This window comes from Eretmochelys imbricata, chromosome 13 (assembly GCF_965152235.1).
Source record: "Eretmochelys imbricata isolate rEreImb1 chromosome 13, rEreImb1.hap1, whole genome shotgun sequence".
Lineage (NCBI taxonomy): Eukaryota > Metazoa > Chordata > Testudines > Cheloniidae > Eretmochelys > Eretmochelys imbricata.
This window is the reverse complement of record NC_135584.1, coordinates 494,733-513,843: the sequence shown is the minus strand read 5'-3', so window position 1 is coordinate 513,843 and position 19,111 is coordinate 494,733. Positions and strand designations below refer to the sequence as shown.

General features: G+C 54.9%; 1 protein-coding gene across 1 annotated transcript in view; it reads right to left on the bottom strand.

The window, feature by feature from the left end:
- Positions 1-19,111, bottom strand: part of CDH22 (cadherin 22) — a 116,871-nt gene that overhangs the window by 76,982 nt on the left and 20,778 nt on the right. Inside the window, exons 4-5 of the mRNA XM_077831854.1 lie at positions 8,641-8,645; positions 3,627-3,746 (exon numbers count right to left, since the gene is read on the bottom strand). Of these exons, the coding sequence (XP_077687980.1) occupies positions 3,627-3,746; positions 8,641-8,645 (125 nt within the window). The remainder of the gene's footprint in view (positions 1-3,626; positions 3,747-8,640; positions 8,646-19,111) is intronic.

Here is a 19,111-nt window from a genome sequence, read left to right as displayed (position 1 = left end):
CCCACTTCACGAGGTACACCACATGTTGTAATCGGCATGTGTAGACCTATGGGTCTTGAAAGGTGTATTGTGGGGAGTGTTGATCATTGCAGAGCCAGCTAGATCAACAGATGCAAAACCTACACACATCTCCATGGCTACAATGATCAACCCCCCACAACACACCTTGGGGACCTATGGGTCCCACACATGCTGATCACATCATCTGATATTCCTCATCCAGTGCACTGAACGCCCCTACGACCACCATGCCAGTGAAACCAGCCACTGCGCACTCGAATTAACTCTCACAGGAAAATGACAAGACAGAAACACCCTATCACCTGTGGGGGAACACTTCTCGCAAAGGGATCACTATCTGACCTCTCAGTCCCCGTCCTCAAAGGATACCTGCATGACGCAGGGAGCCTGGGAGCTTAAATTCATAACTTAGCTAGCCACTAAAAATCCCGGACTGAACATTGACACTGGATTTATGGCTATTACAACAATATATAACCCACTAACACCACCACCCCCCTCCTTTCCCCTCTGACTGGAAGGGTTTTAACAGGCAACTTCACTCTGAATGGTCCCTGGAAATGTGTGTTAACTACTTATGCTAAACAATCTGTTTCCCCCTTGTGTTTAGCTGTGATGCTGGAGTCCCTGTCCCAGACCTGCAGAAGAGCTCCATGCAGCATTACTGGGTGTCTCTCTCACCAACAAAAGTTGTCCAATCAAAGATATTACCTCCCCACCCTTGTCCCCCAGCAGCAGGAAAACACTCGTTGGGGTGTCTGTACTGCTGTCAGGTGGGGGCAGGGTGCATGAAGCTGGAATAGGGAAAGACCAATCTGCACTGGCCTCTGTGTCCAGATTTCAGAGTAGCAGCCGTGTTAGTCTGTATCCGCAAAAAGAAAAGGAGGACTTGTGGCACCTTAGAGACTAACAAATTTAATCTCTAAGGTCCCGCAAGTACTCCTTTTCTTTTTGTGTCCAGCTAGACAGAGCCCGGGTTCATCCCCGGCACCAGCCCTTTCATTCCTCAGCCTGTTCCTCTCACTCTATGGCCAGCCTGCAGCTCCCCATCCCCTCTCCGTTTGCAGGGAAATGTTCCCTCCTGGCACTAAGAATGACAAGAACCCAGAGCCTGGGCCTCAGCGACAGAAGGTGCTAAAACCTCACTGCCAATGGCTGAAATTACTGTTTACAAACAGCTACATCAGAATAAAAGGTCCCTGAGCACCTGCTAGGGAAGCGATTCTAGGCAGGGCTAGTGCTATACAGACGTGCTGTTAAACAGTGTTTCCTTGTGCTGCTCCTGCTCCATTGTGCCTTGCTATTACTAGGTCCCCTGGCTATTCACCACCCAGCACAGCACAACATCCCGGGTCACTGAGCTGGCAGAGACGTGCAGTGGCCGTGACGAGGAGAAAAGACACCCCTGACGCTGCACCAGAAAGCCACTCTCAGAACCCAGATGGAATGGCCAATGGGCCTGGCTCTTTATACGCTAATTGCTCAGACTCATGTTCATGTCTTATCATCCAAAGCCTCCTAGAAAGCTTCACTCGCTCTACAGAGTCACCACTTCAGCCACTACCAAAATGGGATGTTTTCAAAGCTGTCAGTGGAAATGGCACCTGCAAGTTTTGTGCATGCAGAACACCAGCTCTGTGCCTTTTTAACTGGCCTTACAGTCCTTGCCCATGCAGGGTGGAGACCTGGTCCAAGCACACAAAACTTGCAGGCTTAGTTTCAACGTGTGGATGAAATTTGGCTCCTACAAGACACAAGTGGTGCGTTGTTCTTGTAAAACTGAGTGGCGTTCTAAACATCCATTACGCTCTGTCTACCTCCAGCTAACAGCACAGAAACCAGGGCCTGCTCTCAGGTGTGGCACAGAGCTCCCTCCCTTACTCACCATTCCGCAAGCCCTGCATTCCAGTGGAAACCATGGGGACATTCTGGGAACTCAGCAGGGACCAGGTGTATACCATGCTCCACAATGCCCTTGCCCTCAGCGTTGGCTGTTTAGCCGCTCGTTCCCAGAACAGACTTCAGAAGGCAGCAGATCGCTAATATCCTTGCACACTGGTGATGCAGCATTCAGCTTGGTTAGCAAGTAATGCCCAGGAAGTGGTATTATTCGTAGTGTGCACTATGGTAGGACACAGTGTGCTAGGGACAACCACACACACAGGGTGCATCTACACTGCAGCTGGGATGTATAATTTCCACGTCAGATAGACGGACACCTGCTAACAATGGGAGTGTGGCTGCAGTGGCTCCAGCTGGCGACCCAAGCGCAATCCCGTCGGAGACCCTCGCGACACACTCGGGCAGCTACCCCAGCCACTGTGGCCACACTGCTCTTTCCCACTCAGAGCTAGGGCTTGTGCATCCACCCAGGCTGGGAATTACCATACTTCTCCCAGCTTCAGTGCAGCCAAACCCATAACAAGACCCATTCTCTGCCCCGCGGTGCTCTCAGTCTGAGCAGCTGCTGAATGCTTCAGCTGGAAATGGGCAGGAACACCAAGCACACCCAGAAACCACCATGCACTTTTTACATCCCGTACCTGAATGTGCAGGCACCCGCCCACGTGCCCACTGACTCGGATATCTCCAAATACCCTCACGAGATATTCTCACACGGGGGGAGAGGAAGAGCCACTTGTGACGAGCAACAAGGAAGAGACAGGGAATCTGAACAACATGTGTCAGTGTGTGAGCGCGTTCGTTTGTGGGGTGTGCCAGCGTGTTGGCTCCTGTGGGTGCATGAGAGCAACAAACAGCAGAGAAGCAGGCCAAAGCAAAAAGGGGTTCTTCGCTATCATGTACTGTAGGAACGATAACAAGCCACAGTGTATGAACTGCAGCTGCCCAGGGCACTAGCCCTTCTATTATCATTTGCTGGATTCCTGGCACTTGATTACAGGGTTTGTACCTTAAAATCTGCTATTGCCAATGAAGCCTCGTCCCTCCTCCATGACCATTAACACTAATGGGACTTCCACCATCAGGAGGAGATGCCAATACACACCCCACTAGCTCCTGGGGACAACGCACTTTATACCAGCTTGTCACAGCACCACCTGCTAGGGGTTTATTACAGATGCGTTTTATAACAGGCTTTATTCTAAGTTAAGAAATGGAGCAGCTTCCGCTGTTCACTCATTAAATATTAATAGAACATTTATAAACTGATCCTTAATTTAAAGTGTTACCTTTAATCAAAGCCAGGGTGACAGCAACGCAGCCGTTGGTAAAGCCCCTCTGGTAGGATTTAAACCTCGCACACTGAGATTTTTTGGCACCTAAGGGTGCATTACTGCCCGGGATACAGTGCACAGACGCTGCTCCTGCCGCCAGCGAGTACAAGCCAGAAAGACAACCGCAGTCTGCCCTGAACAACATGGACCTGTTACAGGGTGGCACGTGGCTCTCTCCAGCTCAGTGGTTCACTCGGCCTCACTTGCTCTGATAGCGAGGAGGTGAGCGGGTACAAATGCTTGTCTTGACAGGCAGCCTCTACCCTTCATCCTGGCTCCAATATTCCAAGCTCGTGTCAGAACTGCTGACAGCGGCCCGATGACTGGCATGACGGTCTCTTCCTCCCCGCCTAGCAGATGGGCACTCACCTGTTTTACTGTCCACTGTGAAGTGCTGCTCCCCTTCCAGTACACTGTACACCACCCTGGCACTGCTGCCGTACGTGGGGTCATCGGCATCTGATGCCATCACCTTCATCACGGACGTGCCTGCACAACAGGACAGGGCAGAAACAACAACAAAAACAAGCCTGAACCAGCTGGGCCTCAGACCTTCAAGCCTGGGTTCCCCTGGGGCTGACCGGGCACGGGTTGGTAACAGAGCACAGAGGCTGATGCAGCCAAGGACTAGGAGCAGAGAACCTATGCTGGGATGATAACCCCCACCCCCAGTAGGACAGGTTACAGGGGAGATGGCTGGCTATGCCTTTCTCTAGGAGCCTTTGGCAGATTGTGCTCCGTTCTGGTGTCCACGATTAAAGGCTGCTGATAAACTGGAGAGGGTGCAGAGAAGAGCCATGAGAATGATAAAGGATTAGAAAATCTGTCTCATAGTGAGAGACTCAAGGAGCTCAATCTGTTTTGCTGATCAAAGAGAAGGTTACTGGATGACTTGATTACAGCCTATAAGGACCTAACTGGGGAACAAAAATTTGATAAGAGGCGGGAGGGTCTCCCTCTAGCAGACAAAGGCCTAACAAGATCCAGAGGCTGGAAGTTGACTCTAGACAAATTTGAACTGGAAATGAGGCATAAATACTTAAAATGAAGGTAATTAACCATTGGAACAACTTCTCAAAAGTCCTGGTGGATTCTCCCATCACTGACTATTTTTAAATCCAGACTGGATGTGTTTCTAAGAAATCTGCTCTAGTTCACACAGGAATTAACTCAGGACCGCCCCGCGGCCCGTTATCCCAGGGCCCCTGTGCCAGGACAGTGTTCCTATTTGGCCAATTAGGAGGGTGGGGCAGCACCTGGGGGCTATAAAGGACCAGGGCAAAGCAGAGACAGGGAGAGAGCTGCCAGACTGGGAGTCAGGAACTGGCAGAGACTGTCAGGGACCTGGGGGAGACCGAACTGAAGGAGGAGAACAGCAAGAAGGGTTTGCTGACTGCTGTCCGTAAACCAGACACCCAGGGTGGAGAAGGAGCATCAGAGAGAGATGCCTGCTGGCTCTAAGCCAGAGTCAAAGCCAAGGGCCAGAAAGGGCCAAAGGCAGGGGAGCAGCAGAGCTGACCTGCTGACGTCTCCAGGGTGAGAGAGTTGGACCTAGAACAACCCTGAGGGGGGCGGGGGAGTGAGGGATGCTCCCCTGGTTCAGATGAGCTGCCAGCAGAGTGGGGATTCCGCTAGGGAGAGCAGGGTGCCACTCTTGCTCGCAGGGCTGGGGTGGCTGTCCTGGCAGAAGGACAGGAGAGCCGTGGCCTACAGAGAGACGCCAGGGCTGCATGTTGCATGTGCTGTTTGGACTATGCCAAGGGAATTCTGGGCTATAGTTGAGACTTTTGTTATGATTTATGTGCACGGGTGACCCCTTAGGGGCTATATTTATACTTGGAAGGTACTTCCGACTATTTCTGGGGACTTCAAAGGAGGGAACCTGAGGCAGGCAGGGGCTGTGTCTGCAGGAGGTCCCCTCTGGCCTTGCAATCTCTGATCCTAGGCAATGCTCTCCTCTGCCTGTGTAAGGCTGAGAGGGGCTGGGCTGTGGGAGGGCTCTGAGACTGGTAATGGGATGCGATACCTTTCACCACTAGGCCCCTGGGCTAAGCCCAGCAGAAGGTGGGAGCTGCTGGACGCTCTTCCCAGATGGGATGACTGTTCTGTGTGGGTCTCCCCCTGGTTTCTAGGGGAACAGGCATCACCATCCCAACTGCCCCCTTCTTGGCAATACTGCCAGGATTGAAGGGGTCATGGAGACTGGGCCCCTCCCTCAGCCTAAGGGGGTCCCCCAGAGCAAGGGTGAGGAGAACATGGCTGCTGCCTGGGCTGTGTCCTGGGGCTAAGTAGGGGCTTCAGACCCTAGGGCTGCTGCTCCAGCATCTTCCACAGCAGGCAGCATGCTTTAGCACAGAGACATGCGGGGGGGACAGAACTGCCATCCCGCCGGCTCCCCGCCTCTCTCCGACCCAGACACGTCAGTGGCGTCCTCATGCACCACACGTAGCAGGGCCGGAGAAGTGTAAATTGGATAAAAGTCCATCAAATGGTTGCAATTACGTTATTGATTTCCAGCGCTGTCTCATTAACCAGGGTGCTTCACTCTGACTGTCCCTGTGATGGCTCTAATTTGACATCATGTTCAATTTGACAAAAGCAGGACCCCAGGACGTGAGAACCGGGTGCCAGGGAGGGAAGGGCGGGAGGGCGATGGAGGCGAGCACAGAGAGGGAGGGAAGGAGATGTTCCTCCTGCCTGAAGAAACCCTTGGGGGAAGGCAATACTTGATACAGCGTCCTGCTATGGCTGCGCGAAGCCACCCAGCATATCTACAGCAGAGAACGCGGGGACCAACATACACCCACACAGAAACCAAGGCGCTTCCACGCTGGACCAGACCAGTGCTGCAGTGCTAACCCCCTACTCCCACAGGCGGACTGGAGCCCAGACCAGGATGGGGAAAAGATATGAACTGATCACAGACATTGTGACGGTTCAGTCACAGGGATCCCCTTGGGACTGTCACCTAATGTGCTGAAATTACCTCTGAGACCCTTTTCCCTGCCAGCTTGGGACTCCAGAACTCTGCCTTGTTGAGCCAGACACGCCAGCCTGCTGCAACACAGACTCAGGGTCTAGGCTACATCCCCAAAGCTGCAGACTTTATCCAAACACTACTCAGCACTTCTCCAGCACCCTGACACCCAGTTTCCAATGGGATCCAAACCCCAAATAAATCCGTTTTACTCTGTATAAAGCTTATACAGGGTAAATTAGTAAATTGTTCACCCTCTGTAACATTGATATAGAGATATGCACAGTTGTTTGCTCTCCCAGATATTAATCACTTACTCTGGATTTACTAATAAACAAAAGTGATTTTATTAAGTATAAAAAGTAGGATTTAAGTGGTTCCAAGTAATAACAGACAGAGCAAAGTAAGTGACCAAGCCAAATAAAGCAAAAAAACGCAAGTCTAAGCCTAATACATTAAGGGACTGATTACAGGTAAATCTCACTCTCAGAGATGTTCCAATAAGCTTCTTTCACAGACTAGGAAAATCCTCCTTTCCTAGTCTGGTCCCAATCCTTTCCCCTGGTACAATCCTTGTTAGTTCCAGCAGACATCTCCGGTGGAAAGCAGGGATTTTCTCATGACTGGCTGCCTCCTGTGTCCTGCTCCACCCCTTTTATAGCTTTGGCACAAGGCAGGAATCTTTTGTCTCTCTGGGTCCCCACTGCTCCTTCTAAATGGAAAAGTACTTTAAGATGGATTCCAGCATCAGGTGACATGGTCACATGTCACTGTAAGACCCCTAGCCTCCATTCCCCGTGGGCTGGCCCACACGTACACAGGGAGGCTTTCAAGTAACTAAGGCCATTTACAACTAATTGTTTCTGGAGCACCCTTAATGGCCTCTGTGACAGCATAATCAGACAGCATAATCATAACCAGCAAACTACAGTCTTTCCATAGACACCCCACTTGACCTCCTCTGTACAAGACCTGCTGCAACCATAGGACCCCGGTTGCAACAATGATCTATATGGTCACAGTTCACGTCAATAATGTCACAGCCTCCACTTAATATGTTTACATCAGTGATACAAGTTTATATCTTATTCTCCTAACTCCAGATATAGAAATAATACATGCAAACAAATAGATGAACTCACTTAGTAGATCACAAGCTTTCTAATCACACCATACAAGGGGTATTCAGCATAAAGCATATTCCAGTTATGTCATATTCACAAGCATATTTCCATAAAGCATATGGAATGCAATGTCACGGGCATAAGGTACCTAATGAACCTGGGGGACTCTCTGCCACTGTTGGGGCTAAAGGCTACGCCGGGCTCACAGAGGACTGACCATTCATATGGATAATGAGGACATCTAGTTGAGAAGGGTTAAAGAAAAGAGAGGAATCTAACCTCTCCTGCTCCAAGGCCTCAGGGCAAGGTAGAGACACCCCACAGTCCCGTATTCCATTACAGCCTGCTCCGCGGACTCCAACTGACTTCCCTGGACACTGGGTTGGGGTTTTACTTCCCCACAAGGCAGTTTCACTTCCTGTGATGGATCTGGAGCTGGCTGATGTCAGGGACAGGAGACTGGATTAAATGGGCCATGGTTCTGATCTGGCAATCCTTACGTTCCCATGATGTCACATGCTTTGCTATGTTAACAATAACCACAAAACGTTGGCTCTAGCTACACCTATGTGAGGAATATACGTACCCAGGTCTCCTGGCTATTCAGTATGCAATCGCTGCTTGTCCAGGCAGTGTAGAGAACCAGATTCCAAATACTGTTACCTGGCAAAATACCCAAATCCCTATAAATACTTCATCCAACACCCTGGAGCAACATCAGTTCTGGCTAAGCAAAAAGCCTGAATGGGTGAAACACATCAGTCAGTGACACCCTGGTTGTAACAGAGCAAAAGTGAATGGAAAGCCACCCAGGTGCGAGGTAACTCACTGGCAGAAACGCCCACCCAACTAGTGACATTGCCAAAATCCAAGCCCCTGGGGGCAGAGCCCAGAGGCCATTCCAGCCCTGATCCTGCCAGGAGTCATAAGCCCATGGAGTTAGCAGGGCAGCTTTCACTCCTATTTACACGGATCTGCCCCTTCCTGCTGTCCCTGGAGGAAATGAGCAGTTATGTAGCCACTTTGATCGATCTCAGGCCTCCTCCTCAGAGCCATAGCAATGCCACTAACCCAGGAATTCCCATCATCAGCTCTCAGAGATGGGCTGGTTTGAGCCAGCTTATTTATGCTTTGCTGTGTGCAGTAGTTACTGTGTATCCCTGCCAGGCATGTCCAGGCTACCCCGAGGTGATACTAGTTCACTGCCTAGCTTAATGAATGAGTGTTCAGAAACACCGCAATAACATTTCCATGACAGGCTCTCTCTGTGCCTCCCATTCACCCTCCCTCTCCGTCTGGCTCTCCCCTGCCCATCACCCAAACGCTCTGCGTAATATTCGCTCCCTCCTCCTCTTTCCACCCACCCCTGCAGTGTGCCTCCCACGCCACACTCCTGCACCTTCCCACGATAAAACCTGACCCTGCCAACGACAGGCATAAAAACACCAGAACAGCAATTGTGTGGGATGGAGAGAAATTCAGATCATAACTGGGAAATGTCCCGTTTAATGAGGGTCCATTACAGGCCCTGCGGAGTACAGCACACAGCATCAAGCCCTCCAGCTGCCCCACCATGCTGCATTCAGGAGACATGCTGGAGTCTGCGGCAAAGACGCGATGATCCCCAAGAGTGACACTGGCCCACGCATGGCGGTGCCGCCCCACGGGAAGACACCACCCATGGCAGCAGCATCCCGTCACTCACCCACAGGAACACATTGCCCAGGCAGTGCCACCCGGACACGGACCAGCAACGACGCTGCTCACACGCCGGCACCATGCTGATCCTCTGAAAGAACAGAGCTGGCTGGGCGCACGCAGCTTGGTCTGGCCAAGGAGACCACTTTACAAGCTGGAGGGAGGTTAGAAAAGCCACAACTCCCTGGCAGCAGGGTTGGAGCAGAGCAGAGTCATTTGCTCCCGTTATCCCTGCTCATGACATCCCAGGGCCGGACGGTCATGACAGAGCAGGCCAGTGTCTAATAAACCCCCTGCGGTGACGTAGCTCTCCTCCCATTAACGGCCATGAGCCAGGATGGGTAAGGAATGGTGTCTCTAGCCTCTGTTTGTCAGAGGGTGGGGATGGATGGCAGGACAGAGATCACTTGATCATTACCTGTTAGGTTCACTCCCTCTGGGGCACCTGCCATTGGCCAGTCGGCAGAGAGGATACCGGGCTGGATGGACCTTTGGTCTGACCCAGCGTGGCCGTTCTTACCTTCTCCCATGGCCCCGGCTATATGTCCAGCTAAGTAGCACTTGCAACCAGGCTGCAGTACAGAGGCCAGGGGCCACTGGGCAGCAGAAGCAGCCGTTAAACGCTTCTGTCCCTGCTTCTTGGAACCCAGAGACACTTTTCATCCAGGAAGAAACCCTGCTGCATGTGCCCTGCGAGCGAGAGCTGTACATTCCCCAGACCCAGGCCTTCTGCACGATGACTCTCATGAGTCTGTCCATCTGCCTGTCTACCCAGACGTTTATGTGAGTGCCTTGCCCAACTGGTCAGCCCCAGCATGTGATGTAACAGTGACCTCTGCCCCTGAAGACAGGCTGCTTTGCACGTCCTTGGTTTTAAGTCTCAGTAAACCGACAGGTCTGGTCTTCGGCCCTGGTGACCCAGGTTTGTGGCCATGCCTAGCTCTCCTGGGAGCCTGATCTGAAGACTCATGCTCTACCAGTCACCCACTGCTGCTGAGAATTCAACTGCTGCGAACACTCACAGCTGCCTCTTGGTCAGAGGAGAGACAGTCCTGCAGCTACTAGTCTGGGCCCGGCCCATTGAGAGCTTGGAGATCAAGACCAGGACCTGCAACGGCTGCAATGGCGAAGCTGTGCTGTGCTGAGAGCCCCATGGCGATGCGCCCCTGACAGCCCCATGCTGCCAGCATACACAGAGCAGGAGCAGCTCACAGAACCAGCTGTCAGTGCGCACAATACCACTGCTGGGAGCAGCTGTCCAGAGGAGGACAAACCTGCTGCTCGTCTCTGCAATGCGCAGGGTGTTTCACAGAGTCCCAAATGGCCCCCACAACACCAGCCAGGTAGAGAGCATGAAACCCATGTCACAGATGGGGAAACTGAGACACAACCATGTAATGCTGCTGCTCAAGATCACACCCACCAAGTCAGGAACAGAGCCCAGGAGTCCTGATTCCGACCCCTCTGCTCTAACCACTGCACCCACTCCCCTCCCGCACCCAGGACTAGGGCCCAGGAGTCCTGACTCCGACCCCTCTGCTCTAACCACTACATCCACTGCCCTCTAACCACTATACCCACTGTCCTCTTCTAAGCATTAGCGCTCAATTCCAAAGTGGAGCAGCACCTGCTGTAAGTACATCTTGTCCTCCTACTTTTAGTTCATTTCTGGCATCTGCCTTTGCCATAAAAATACAATAAATAAAAACTAAACATCCATCATGTGCTGCATAACCCACATCCCATCTCCAGGAACCCTGAACTCATAGCCAGAGTGATCATTAGACACGTAAAATGAGATAAAGACCCAAGTTCCTCCCCTGGCCAGCTCGCACTGGGGAATCAGAGGATACCAACAACTATACATAAAAATTAATGAGTCAGACAGGATGTGTGTCTCTCGCTCTCCTGGCTGCAAAGGTGCAAATCTCCCACTGCAGGCTGGAGAGACTGTGTGCTTCCCCTTCAGAGCCTGGGCTGGGGGCCCAGGCCCATTCTAGAATAGCATTCTTCTACTAGATCTTTTCACCCTGGTTCTGTTCTGGAACAACAGGCCCCGCAATGGCACCAGAGGAAAAAACACCCTCCCCACACAACGCCTTCACAAAGCAAGCGCTTGCCCAGGTGGCCATGCTCCTTGGAGGCTGGCTGGGGAAGGGTGCCCAGCAGCATGCTGGCTGCCAGGTGCTCCCAGAAGGTGCTGTTGGGGTCACTGTCCCCAGCCCCGAGAGCAATCTCTGGAGAGCTGTGTGGGGAGATAATACAGCCCTTAATTCTGATGCCATGAAATGCTGCAGCAGGTTAATCTCTGCTCTGGCCTGCAGGAAGCCAGGATTAGCAACTTGGGGAGGGTCTCCTCTTAGGCACCCAGCTGGCAGAGGAATTGTGTCCAGCTCTGGCTTGAGGAAATCAGTGCAGATTAACGAAGCGTCTCTAGCAAAGGGATTCTCAGGGCTGTTCCAGCCGAGCCCCGCGAGCGAAGGGTCAGCTACCAAGACCCTTCTCCAGGGAGCCGCATGCAACCACGTCCCATCTAGACCACGTCCCACTCTGGAGCTGATGCCACTGACTGTGCCACTTGCTCTGGCAGCATGTAGCTACAGCGAACGTCAACAGACAACGGAAAGCAAACAGGCCCCGCTCAGAACCCACAAGGACCCGGCAGGGACCTGCACACACCAGTCCAGATGCCAGCCGAGGGTGAATGCTTCAGACCCATGCAGAATGCAGAGTGCCCCACGCACACGGCCCCGAGCCCTTCCCTCCCAGCCCTGTCCTGACTATGACGAGCTCAAAGGGATGCACTCACCATAGCCCAGCTCCTGGCACAGGCTCACTCCCATCACCGCAGGAGCGTTGCTCCTTGCTCCTGCCACGACAGAGTGGGAAGGAAGGCCCTGGGCAGATGAGAACAGGCTCCAGCACAAGGAATCCCTGCAGGACTCTGCCCCAGCCATGCAAGAGGCCAGGGAGTCCCCCTCCCCATCCCCCTTTCCCACTGTAGTAGCTGCTGTGTCCCACTCAGAAGTGACATGTAGGGGTGACATGGGGGGGCAAGTGCCTCCGCAGATTGGCCTTCTCTCCGTGCGCCCCCCTCCACCACCACCCTGGCAGTCAGTCAGGGAACAGGATGGAGCTGCTTCTACCTGAGAGAACCTGGCTGGGAGGCAGCAGCGACCCGCTCCCTGACCAGGCTCGGCTGCCAGGGACAGGGGCAGAGCATGCTGGGCCCAGGCAGGGAGCAGCCCGCTGACCCCCAGCTGCTGGGGACAGAGACCCAGCAAGCTGGAAACATGCTGGGGGTGGGTGGGGAGAGAGGTGGCTCCGTCAGGAGGGTCCTGCCCTTGGATGGCCTGTTTGGGCACCAACCACTGAACATGGAGCCACACAGCACACAATGTCCTTCTCCCAGCTCGGACCAGTCAAGCTCTCTAAACTCTTGGCCACTGTGGGCAACCTGAACCTAGCCCCTGAGTACCACTGGCACAGATCTAACAGAGCTTGCTCACACCACCCAGCACTCAGGGAGCCATCACCCGACACATCCTGCCTTGCAAACCAGCACCTAGCCTCCCATCTTCCATTTCTCAGCACGCTAGCCACAAAGCTAGCAGAGCCGCCTCAGACACAGCTACCCCCTGCCATCGGCAGACAGCGCTGTTCGTGCTGACGGACGGCAGCTGATCCCACAGGCCCTGGCATTCTTTCGACCCATCAAAGACCTGGCAGGGGCCAGAGCAACCACATTCAGCTGGATTAGTTCTTCCTGCCAGGCTGATCCCAGGGGGGCAGCACGGGCCAGTGCTCGCAGATCTCCACACTATGGAGTCCCTTCAGAGTCAGCCCCCAGCTCCTCATCCTCATCCTTTTATTGCCACCCACACCATGTCTCAGCTGGCCCGATACCTGGCATAGACCAGCCCCCACAAGGAGCACCTGCCTCTAGGCAAGACGACAGCTGAGCTGGTAGAAGAGGGAGCACACCTGCATGATGGCTGTGAGGTCAGTTTCAGCCCCTTGCTGATTTTGGATGCCCAAGTAGCTACAGCTGATATAAATGCTCCCTAGCCCGGCTTAGGGCATGCCCAGCATGAAAACATGGACTTCAGAACACCACCAGCTGATCAAGAATGGCAGCGCGCCTCAGCAACACAGTCCCCCCCAAGCAATGAGCACCCGTCCCTGCCCATCTCAGCAGTGCAGCCTCCCCACCCCCAGCACCCATACCCTGCCCACCCCAGAACACAGCCACCCCCACGCCCAGAGCACCTGGTGCCTGCTCCCTGCCCATCTCAGCAATGCAGCCCCCCCGGCCCCAGCGCCCGGCACCCACACCCTGCCCACCTCAGCAATGCAGCCCCCCCGGCCCCAGCGCCCGGCACCCACTGCCTGCCCATCTCAGCAATGCAGCCCCCCCGGCCCCAGCGCCCGGCACCCACTGCCTGCCCATCTCAGCAATGCAGCCCCCCCGGCCCCAGCGCCCGGCACCCACTGCCTGCCCACCTCAGCAATGCAGGCCCCCCGGCCCCAGCGCCCGGCACCCACACCCTGCCCACCTCAGCAATGCAGGCCCCCCGGCCCAGTGCCCGGCACCCACGCCCTGCCCATCTCAGCAATGCAGGCCCCCCGGCCCCAGCGCCCGGCACCCACACCCTGCCCACCTCAGCAATGCAGGCCCCCCGGCCCCAGCGCCCGGCACCCACGCCCTGCCCATCTCAGCAATGCAGCCCCCCCGGCCCAGTGCCCGGCACCCACACCCTGCCCATCTCAGCAATGCAGGCCCCCCGGCCCCAGCGCCCGGCACCCACTGCCTGCCCATCTCAGCAATGCAGCCCCCCCGGCCCCAGCGCCCGGCACCCACACCCTGCCCATCTCAGCAATGCAGCCCCCCCGCCCCGAGTGCCCAGCACCCACGCCCTGCCCATCTCAGCAATGTAGCCCCCCCGGCCCAGTGCCCGGCACCCACACCCTGCCCATCTCAGCAATGCAGCCCCCCCGGCCCCAGTGCCCGGCACCCACGCCCTGCCCACCTCAGCAATGCAGCCCCCCCGGCCCCAGCGCCCGGCACCCACACCCTGCCCACCTCAGCAATGCAGGCCCCCCGCCCCGAGTGCCCAGCACCCACTCCCTGCCCATCTCAGCAATGCAGCCCCCCCGGCCCCAGCGCCCGGCACCCACTGCCTGCCCATCTCAGCAATGCAGGCCCCCCGGCCCCAGCGCCCGGCACCCACTGCCTGCCCATCTCAGCAATGCAGCCCCCCCGGCCCCAGCGCCCGGCACCCACACCCTGCCCACCTCAGCAATGCAGGCCCCCCGGCCCCAGCGCCCGGCACCCACTGCCTGCCCATCTCAGCAATGCAGGCCCCCCGGCCCAGTGCCCGGCACCCACGCCCTGCCCATCTCAGCAATGCAGCCCCCCCGGCCCAGTGCCCGGCACCCACACCCTGCCCATCTCAGCAATGCAGCCCCCCCGCCCCGAGTGCCCAGCACCCACTCCCTGCCCATCTCAGCAATGCAGGCCCCCCGGCCCAGTGCCCGGCACCCACTCCCTAACCCAGCTGCAGATGGATCTTGCAAAAATGCGACTAATGAAATGCTACAAAACACAGCAGCGTACGGAGGGCTCTTAGACAAAGAATTCTACAGGACAGATCCATGGGGGTGGGGACAGCCTCCAGACAGGCATAGTTAAAAACATGCCAGCAAGTTTAAAAAGTATGGATTGGATGAATGGACTATAAGGTGGATAGAAAGCTGGCTAGATTGTCGGGCTCAAGGGGTAGTGATCAACGGCTCAATGTCTAGTTGGCAGCTGGTGTCAAGTGGAGTGCCCCAGGGGTCGGTCCTGGGGCTGGTTTTGTTCAACATCTTTATTAATGATCTGGATGATGGGATTAATTATGCCCTCAGCAAGATCGCAGATGACACTAAACTGGGGAGAGAGGTAGATATGCTGGAGGGTAAGGACAGGGTCCAGAGTGACCTAGACAAATTGGAGGATTGGGCCAAAAGAAATCTGATGAGGTTCAACAAGGAAAAGTACAGAGTCCTGCACTTAGGAAGGAAGAATCCCATTCACTGCTACAGACCAGGGATCGAATGTCTAAGCGGCAGTTCTGCAGAAAAGGACCTTGGATTACAGTGGATGAGAAGCTGGATATGAGTCAGCAGTGTGCCCTTGTTGCCAAGAAGGCCAACGGCATATTGGGCTGTATTAGTGGGAGTATTGCCAGCAGATCGAGGGACGTGATTATTCCCCTCTATTCGGCACTGGTGAGGCCACACCTGGAGTACTGTGTCCAGTTTTGGTCTCCCCACTACAGAAGGGATGTGGACAAATTGGAGAGAGTCCAGTGGAGAAAACCATTAGGGGACTGGGGCACATGACTTACAAGGAGAGGCTGAGGGAACTGGGGTTGTTTAGTCTGCAGAAGAGAAGAGTGAGGGGGGATTTGATAGCAGCCTTCAACTCCCTGAAGGGGGGTTCCAGAGAGGATGGAGCTCGGCTGTTCTTCTGAGAGTGCCTGCTCATATCGATTCCAATTAGGCGTGCGCGCTGCGTGCACGATCGCCAGAGAATTTTTACTCTAGCAACACCCCTGGTTCATGGCGCTGGATATATACCCCAGCCGACCGAGCGCCCCTCAGTTCCTTCTTGCTGCCCGTGACGGTCGTTGGAACCATAGAGCATGGCATAGCTGTCCTCCACTCTCCCTAGCTTTTCACTTCCCATTGTTAGATAGTTGTCATAGTTAGTATCGTTGCAGTAGTTGTTACAGAGATAGTGATAAGTTTAGGCTTAATTTAATGGGTTGGAAGGGGTCCTTCCCCTCTTCCCTGCCTGCCGCTTGGGCTCATGCCCAAGGCTCCGGATTTCAAACCTAGCTCAGCCTGCCAACGGGAGACCCCCACGACTCCTGTCTGAAGTGCCTCGGGGAGTCTCACCATGCTGACAAGTGTAGGATCTGTACGGCGTTCAGACCTCGGACCAAAAAAGAGCGGGACTTTAGACTCAAGCAGCTCCTTATGGAGGTGGCCCTTAGCCCGGGCCCTCCATCGGCGCGCCAAGTCCCGGCACCGGTACTCCGGAGACGTTCACAGCGGTGCAAGACCTCATCGTCCTCACAGAGCCGGCATCATCATAGACTGCAGCACCGCATCCAACTTGTGTGGTACCATCTAGGGGCAAGCCAACTCTAAAACATCCGCCATCTCTGCGCGTGCAAACACGGCACCGCTCCTGGTCCCGGATCCGGTCCCGATCCCGACGCCATTCGCAGTCCTGATGCCGCTCCCTCTCGTGGCGCCGGGCCTACTGGCACCATCAGTCATACTCACGGCACCAATCTGGCTCTCGGCACAGCTCTGGACCAAGATACTGTTCAGGCTCCCAACACCGATTAGAGAGCCGATCTCCTTCCCTGAGCCGATCCTGTCACGGAGTCCCCGGGCGATGCTCTGGAACTGCTCCCTATGAAGCCAGGCAGGACTCTGGGGAAGTCTCCTTTCTGTGAGCAGACTGTCTGCAGGACACACAGCTCACACAGCTTCCACCTTCCTGGGTCTGACCTCGGAGCATTCAGCCTCCTCTGCCCCTCCGTGCGCTTCCCACAGCGAGTCCGCTCAGGTGGGGCTCCTGGGGAAGCCAGAGGGTCCTGCACCCCAACTTTGCAATCAGACGTGACTCTCAGCCAGCCAGTAAAACAGAGGTTTATTAGATGACAGGAACATGGTCTAACACAGAGCTTGTAGGTGCAGAGAACAGGACCCCTCAGCTGGGTCCATTTTGGGGGGCAGTGAGCCAGACAAACATGTCTGCACTTCGCTCCACGTCTCCAGCCAGCCCCAAACTGAAACTCCCTCCAGCCCCTCCTCTTCTGGGCTTTGTCCCTTTCCCGGGCCAGGAGGTCACCGGATTCCTTTGTTCTCCAACCCTTTAGCTCTCACCTTGCAGGGGGGAAGGGCCCAGGCCATCAGTTGCCAGGAAACAGGGTGTTGGCCATTCTCTGTGTCCAGACCCCTGCACACACTTGCCCTCTAGGGTTCTGCAATGATCATACACCCTTACCCCACCACCTAGAGACTTAAGAACTGCATAGGGGAAACTGAGGCACCCCCACAATATTCAGAGGAAACATTAAGAACAGTCCCGCTTTGTCACATCTCTCCCCCCTTTGACACCGAACTGAGCAGGGTCACTTTATCCGGTGACCTGGGGAAGTTCGAAGCCACCAACGTTCCCATGGATGCCCCAGCATCTCTCCCATTCCTTGGTAGGAGTTACACCAGGCCCTTCCAGTTTCACGCCCTCCCTTAGGTCGGGGGTGGTCGATAGCACTCGCAGGCCGCATGTGGGAAGGTTTATGTGGCCCGTGCCCTTTGGCCACCCCCAAAACCCCAGGGGGTCAAACTGGGTTGGGGTCTTCTCCCCAACAAGCTGGCCAAACACAGCCACTTGGTTATAGGACTGGTCACGACTGATTCACACAGTCACTTGGTTATAGGACTTGATCACGACTGATTTTCCTGCTGGTGTGCTCCGAACGGCATACCCCCCTGCAGACTTTGGTGCCTTTCATCCTGGATTACCCCCTGTCCTTAAAACAACAAGGTTTGGCTGTATCGTCTATCAGGGTGCACCTGGCAGCCATTTCAGCTTTCCACCCAGGGGAACATGATCAGTCGGTTTTCTCCAACCCTATCGTCGGCAGATTCCTTAAGAGACTTGACCGTGTATACCCACAGGTGCGACAACCGGTTCCTGCGTGGGACCTTAACTTGGTCGTCTCCAGGCTTATGGGGGCCCCGTTCAAGCCGATGGCCACCTGCTTTCTCCTGTACCTCTCCTGGAAGACAGCCTTCCTTGTGGCTATCACCTCTGTGAGATGTGTATCCGAGCTCAGAGCCCTCATGTCGGAACCACCATACACGGTGTTCCATAGAGACAAGGTACAGCTGCGACCTCAGCCTGCCTTCCTTCCTAAGGCAGTGTCAGCCTTTCACATCAGCCAGGACCTCTTCCTTCTGATCTTCTACCTGAAACCACACGCTATTCGATGGGAGCAACAGCTGCACTCCCTCGATGTTCATAGGACTCTCGCCTTCTATATTGAGTGCACGAAGCAGTTTAGAAAAAAGACCCAGCTCTTCGTTGCTGTGGCCGACTGGATGAAAGGCCTCCCAGTCTCCTCACAGCGCATCTCTTCCTGGATCATGGCCTGTATCTGTGCTTGCTACGACTTGGCCAGTGTCCAGACCACGCACCTCACCACCCACTCCACAAGGGCTCAAGCCTCATCGGCCGCTTTCCTGGCCCAGGTTCCAACACAGGAGATCTGTAGAGCTGCCACTTGGTCATCGGTACGTACCTTTGCCGCTCACTACGTGATAATTCAGCAGTCCAGGGGCAATGCTGCATTTGGTTCAGCGGTTCTGCACTCCGCAGTATCTCACTCCCACCCCACCGCCTGGGTAAGGCTTGGGAGTCACCTAATTGGAATCGATATGAGCAAGCACTCGAAGAAGAAAAGACGGTTACTTACCTTTGTAACTGCTGTTCTTCAAGACATGTTGCTCACGTCCATTCCAAACCCGCCCTCCTTCCCCTCTGTCGGAGTAGCCGGCAAGAAGGACCTGAGGGGGCGCTGGGTCAGCTGGGGCATATATCTGGTGCCACGCCAGGGGGCTCCACAGCCCACCCACGGGGTGTTGCTAGGGTAAAAATTCTCCAACGATCGTTCACGCGGTGCGCACACATCTAATTGGAATGGAGATGAACAACACATCTCGAAGAACAACAGTTACAAAGGTGAGTAACCGTCTTTTCTCAGTGGCGGCAGATGACAGAAGCAATGGTCGCAAGTGCTAGGGAGGGGGTGGAATCTCCATCCTTAGAGGTTTTTAAGGCCCGGCTTGACAAAGCCCTGGCTGGGATGATTTAGTTGGGGTTGGTCCTGCTTTGAGCAGGGGGTTGGACTAGAACCTCCTGAGGTCCCTTCCAACCCTGACATTCTATGACTCTATGGTGTCCAGGGGCACACAGATAAGCATAGTGC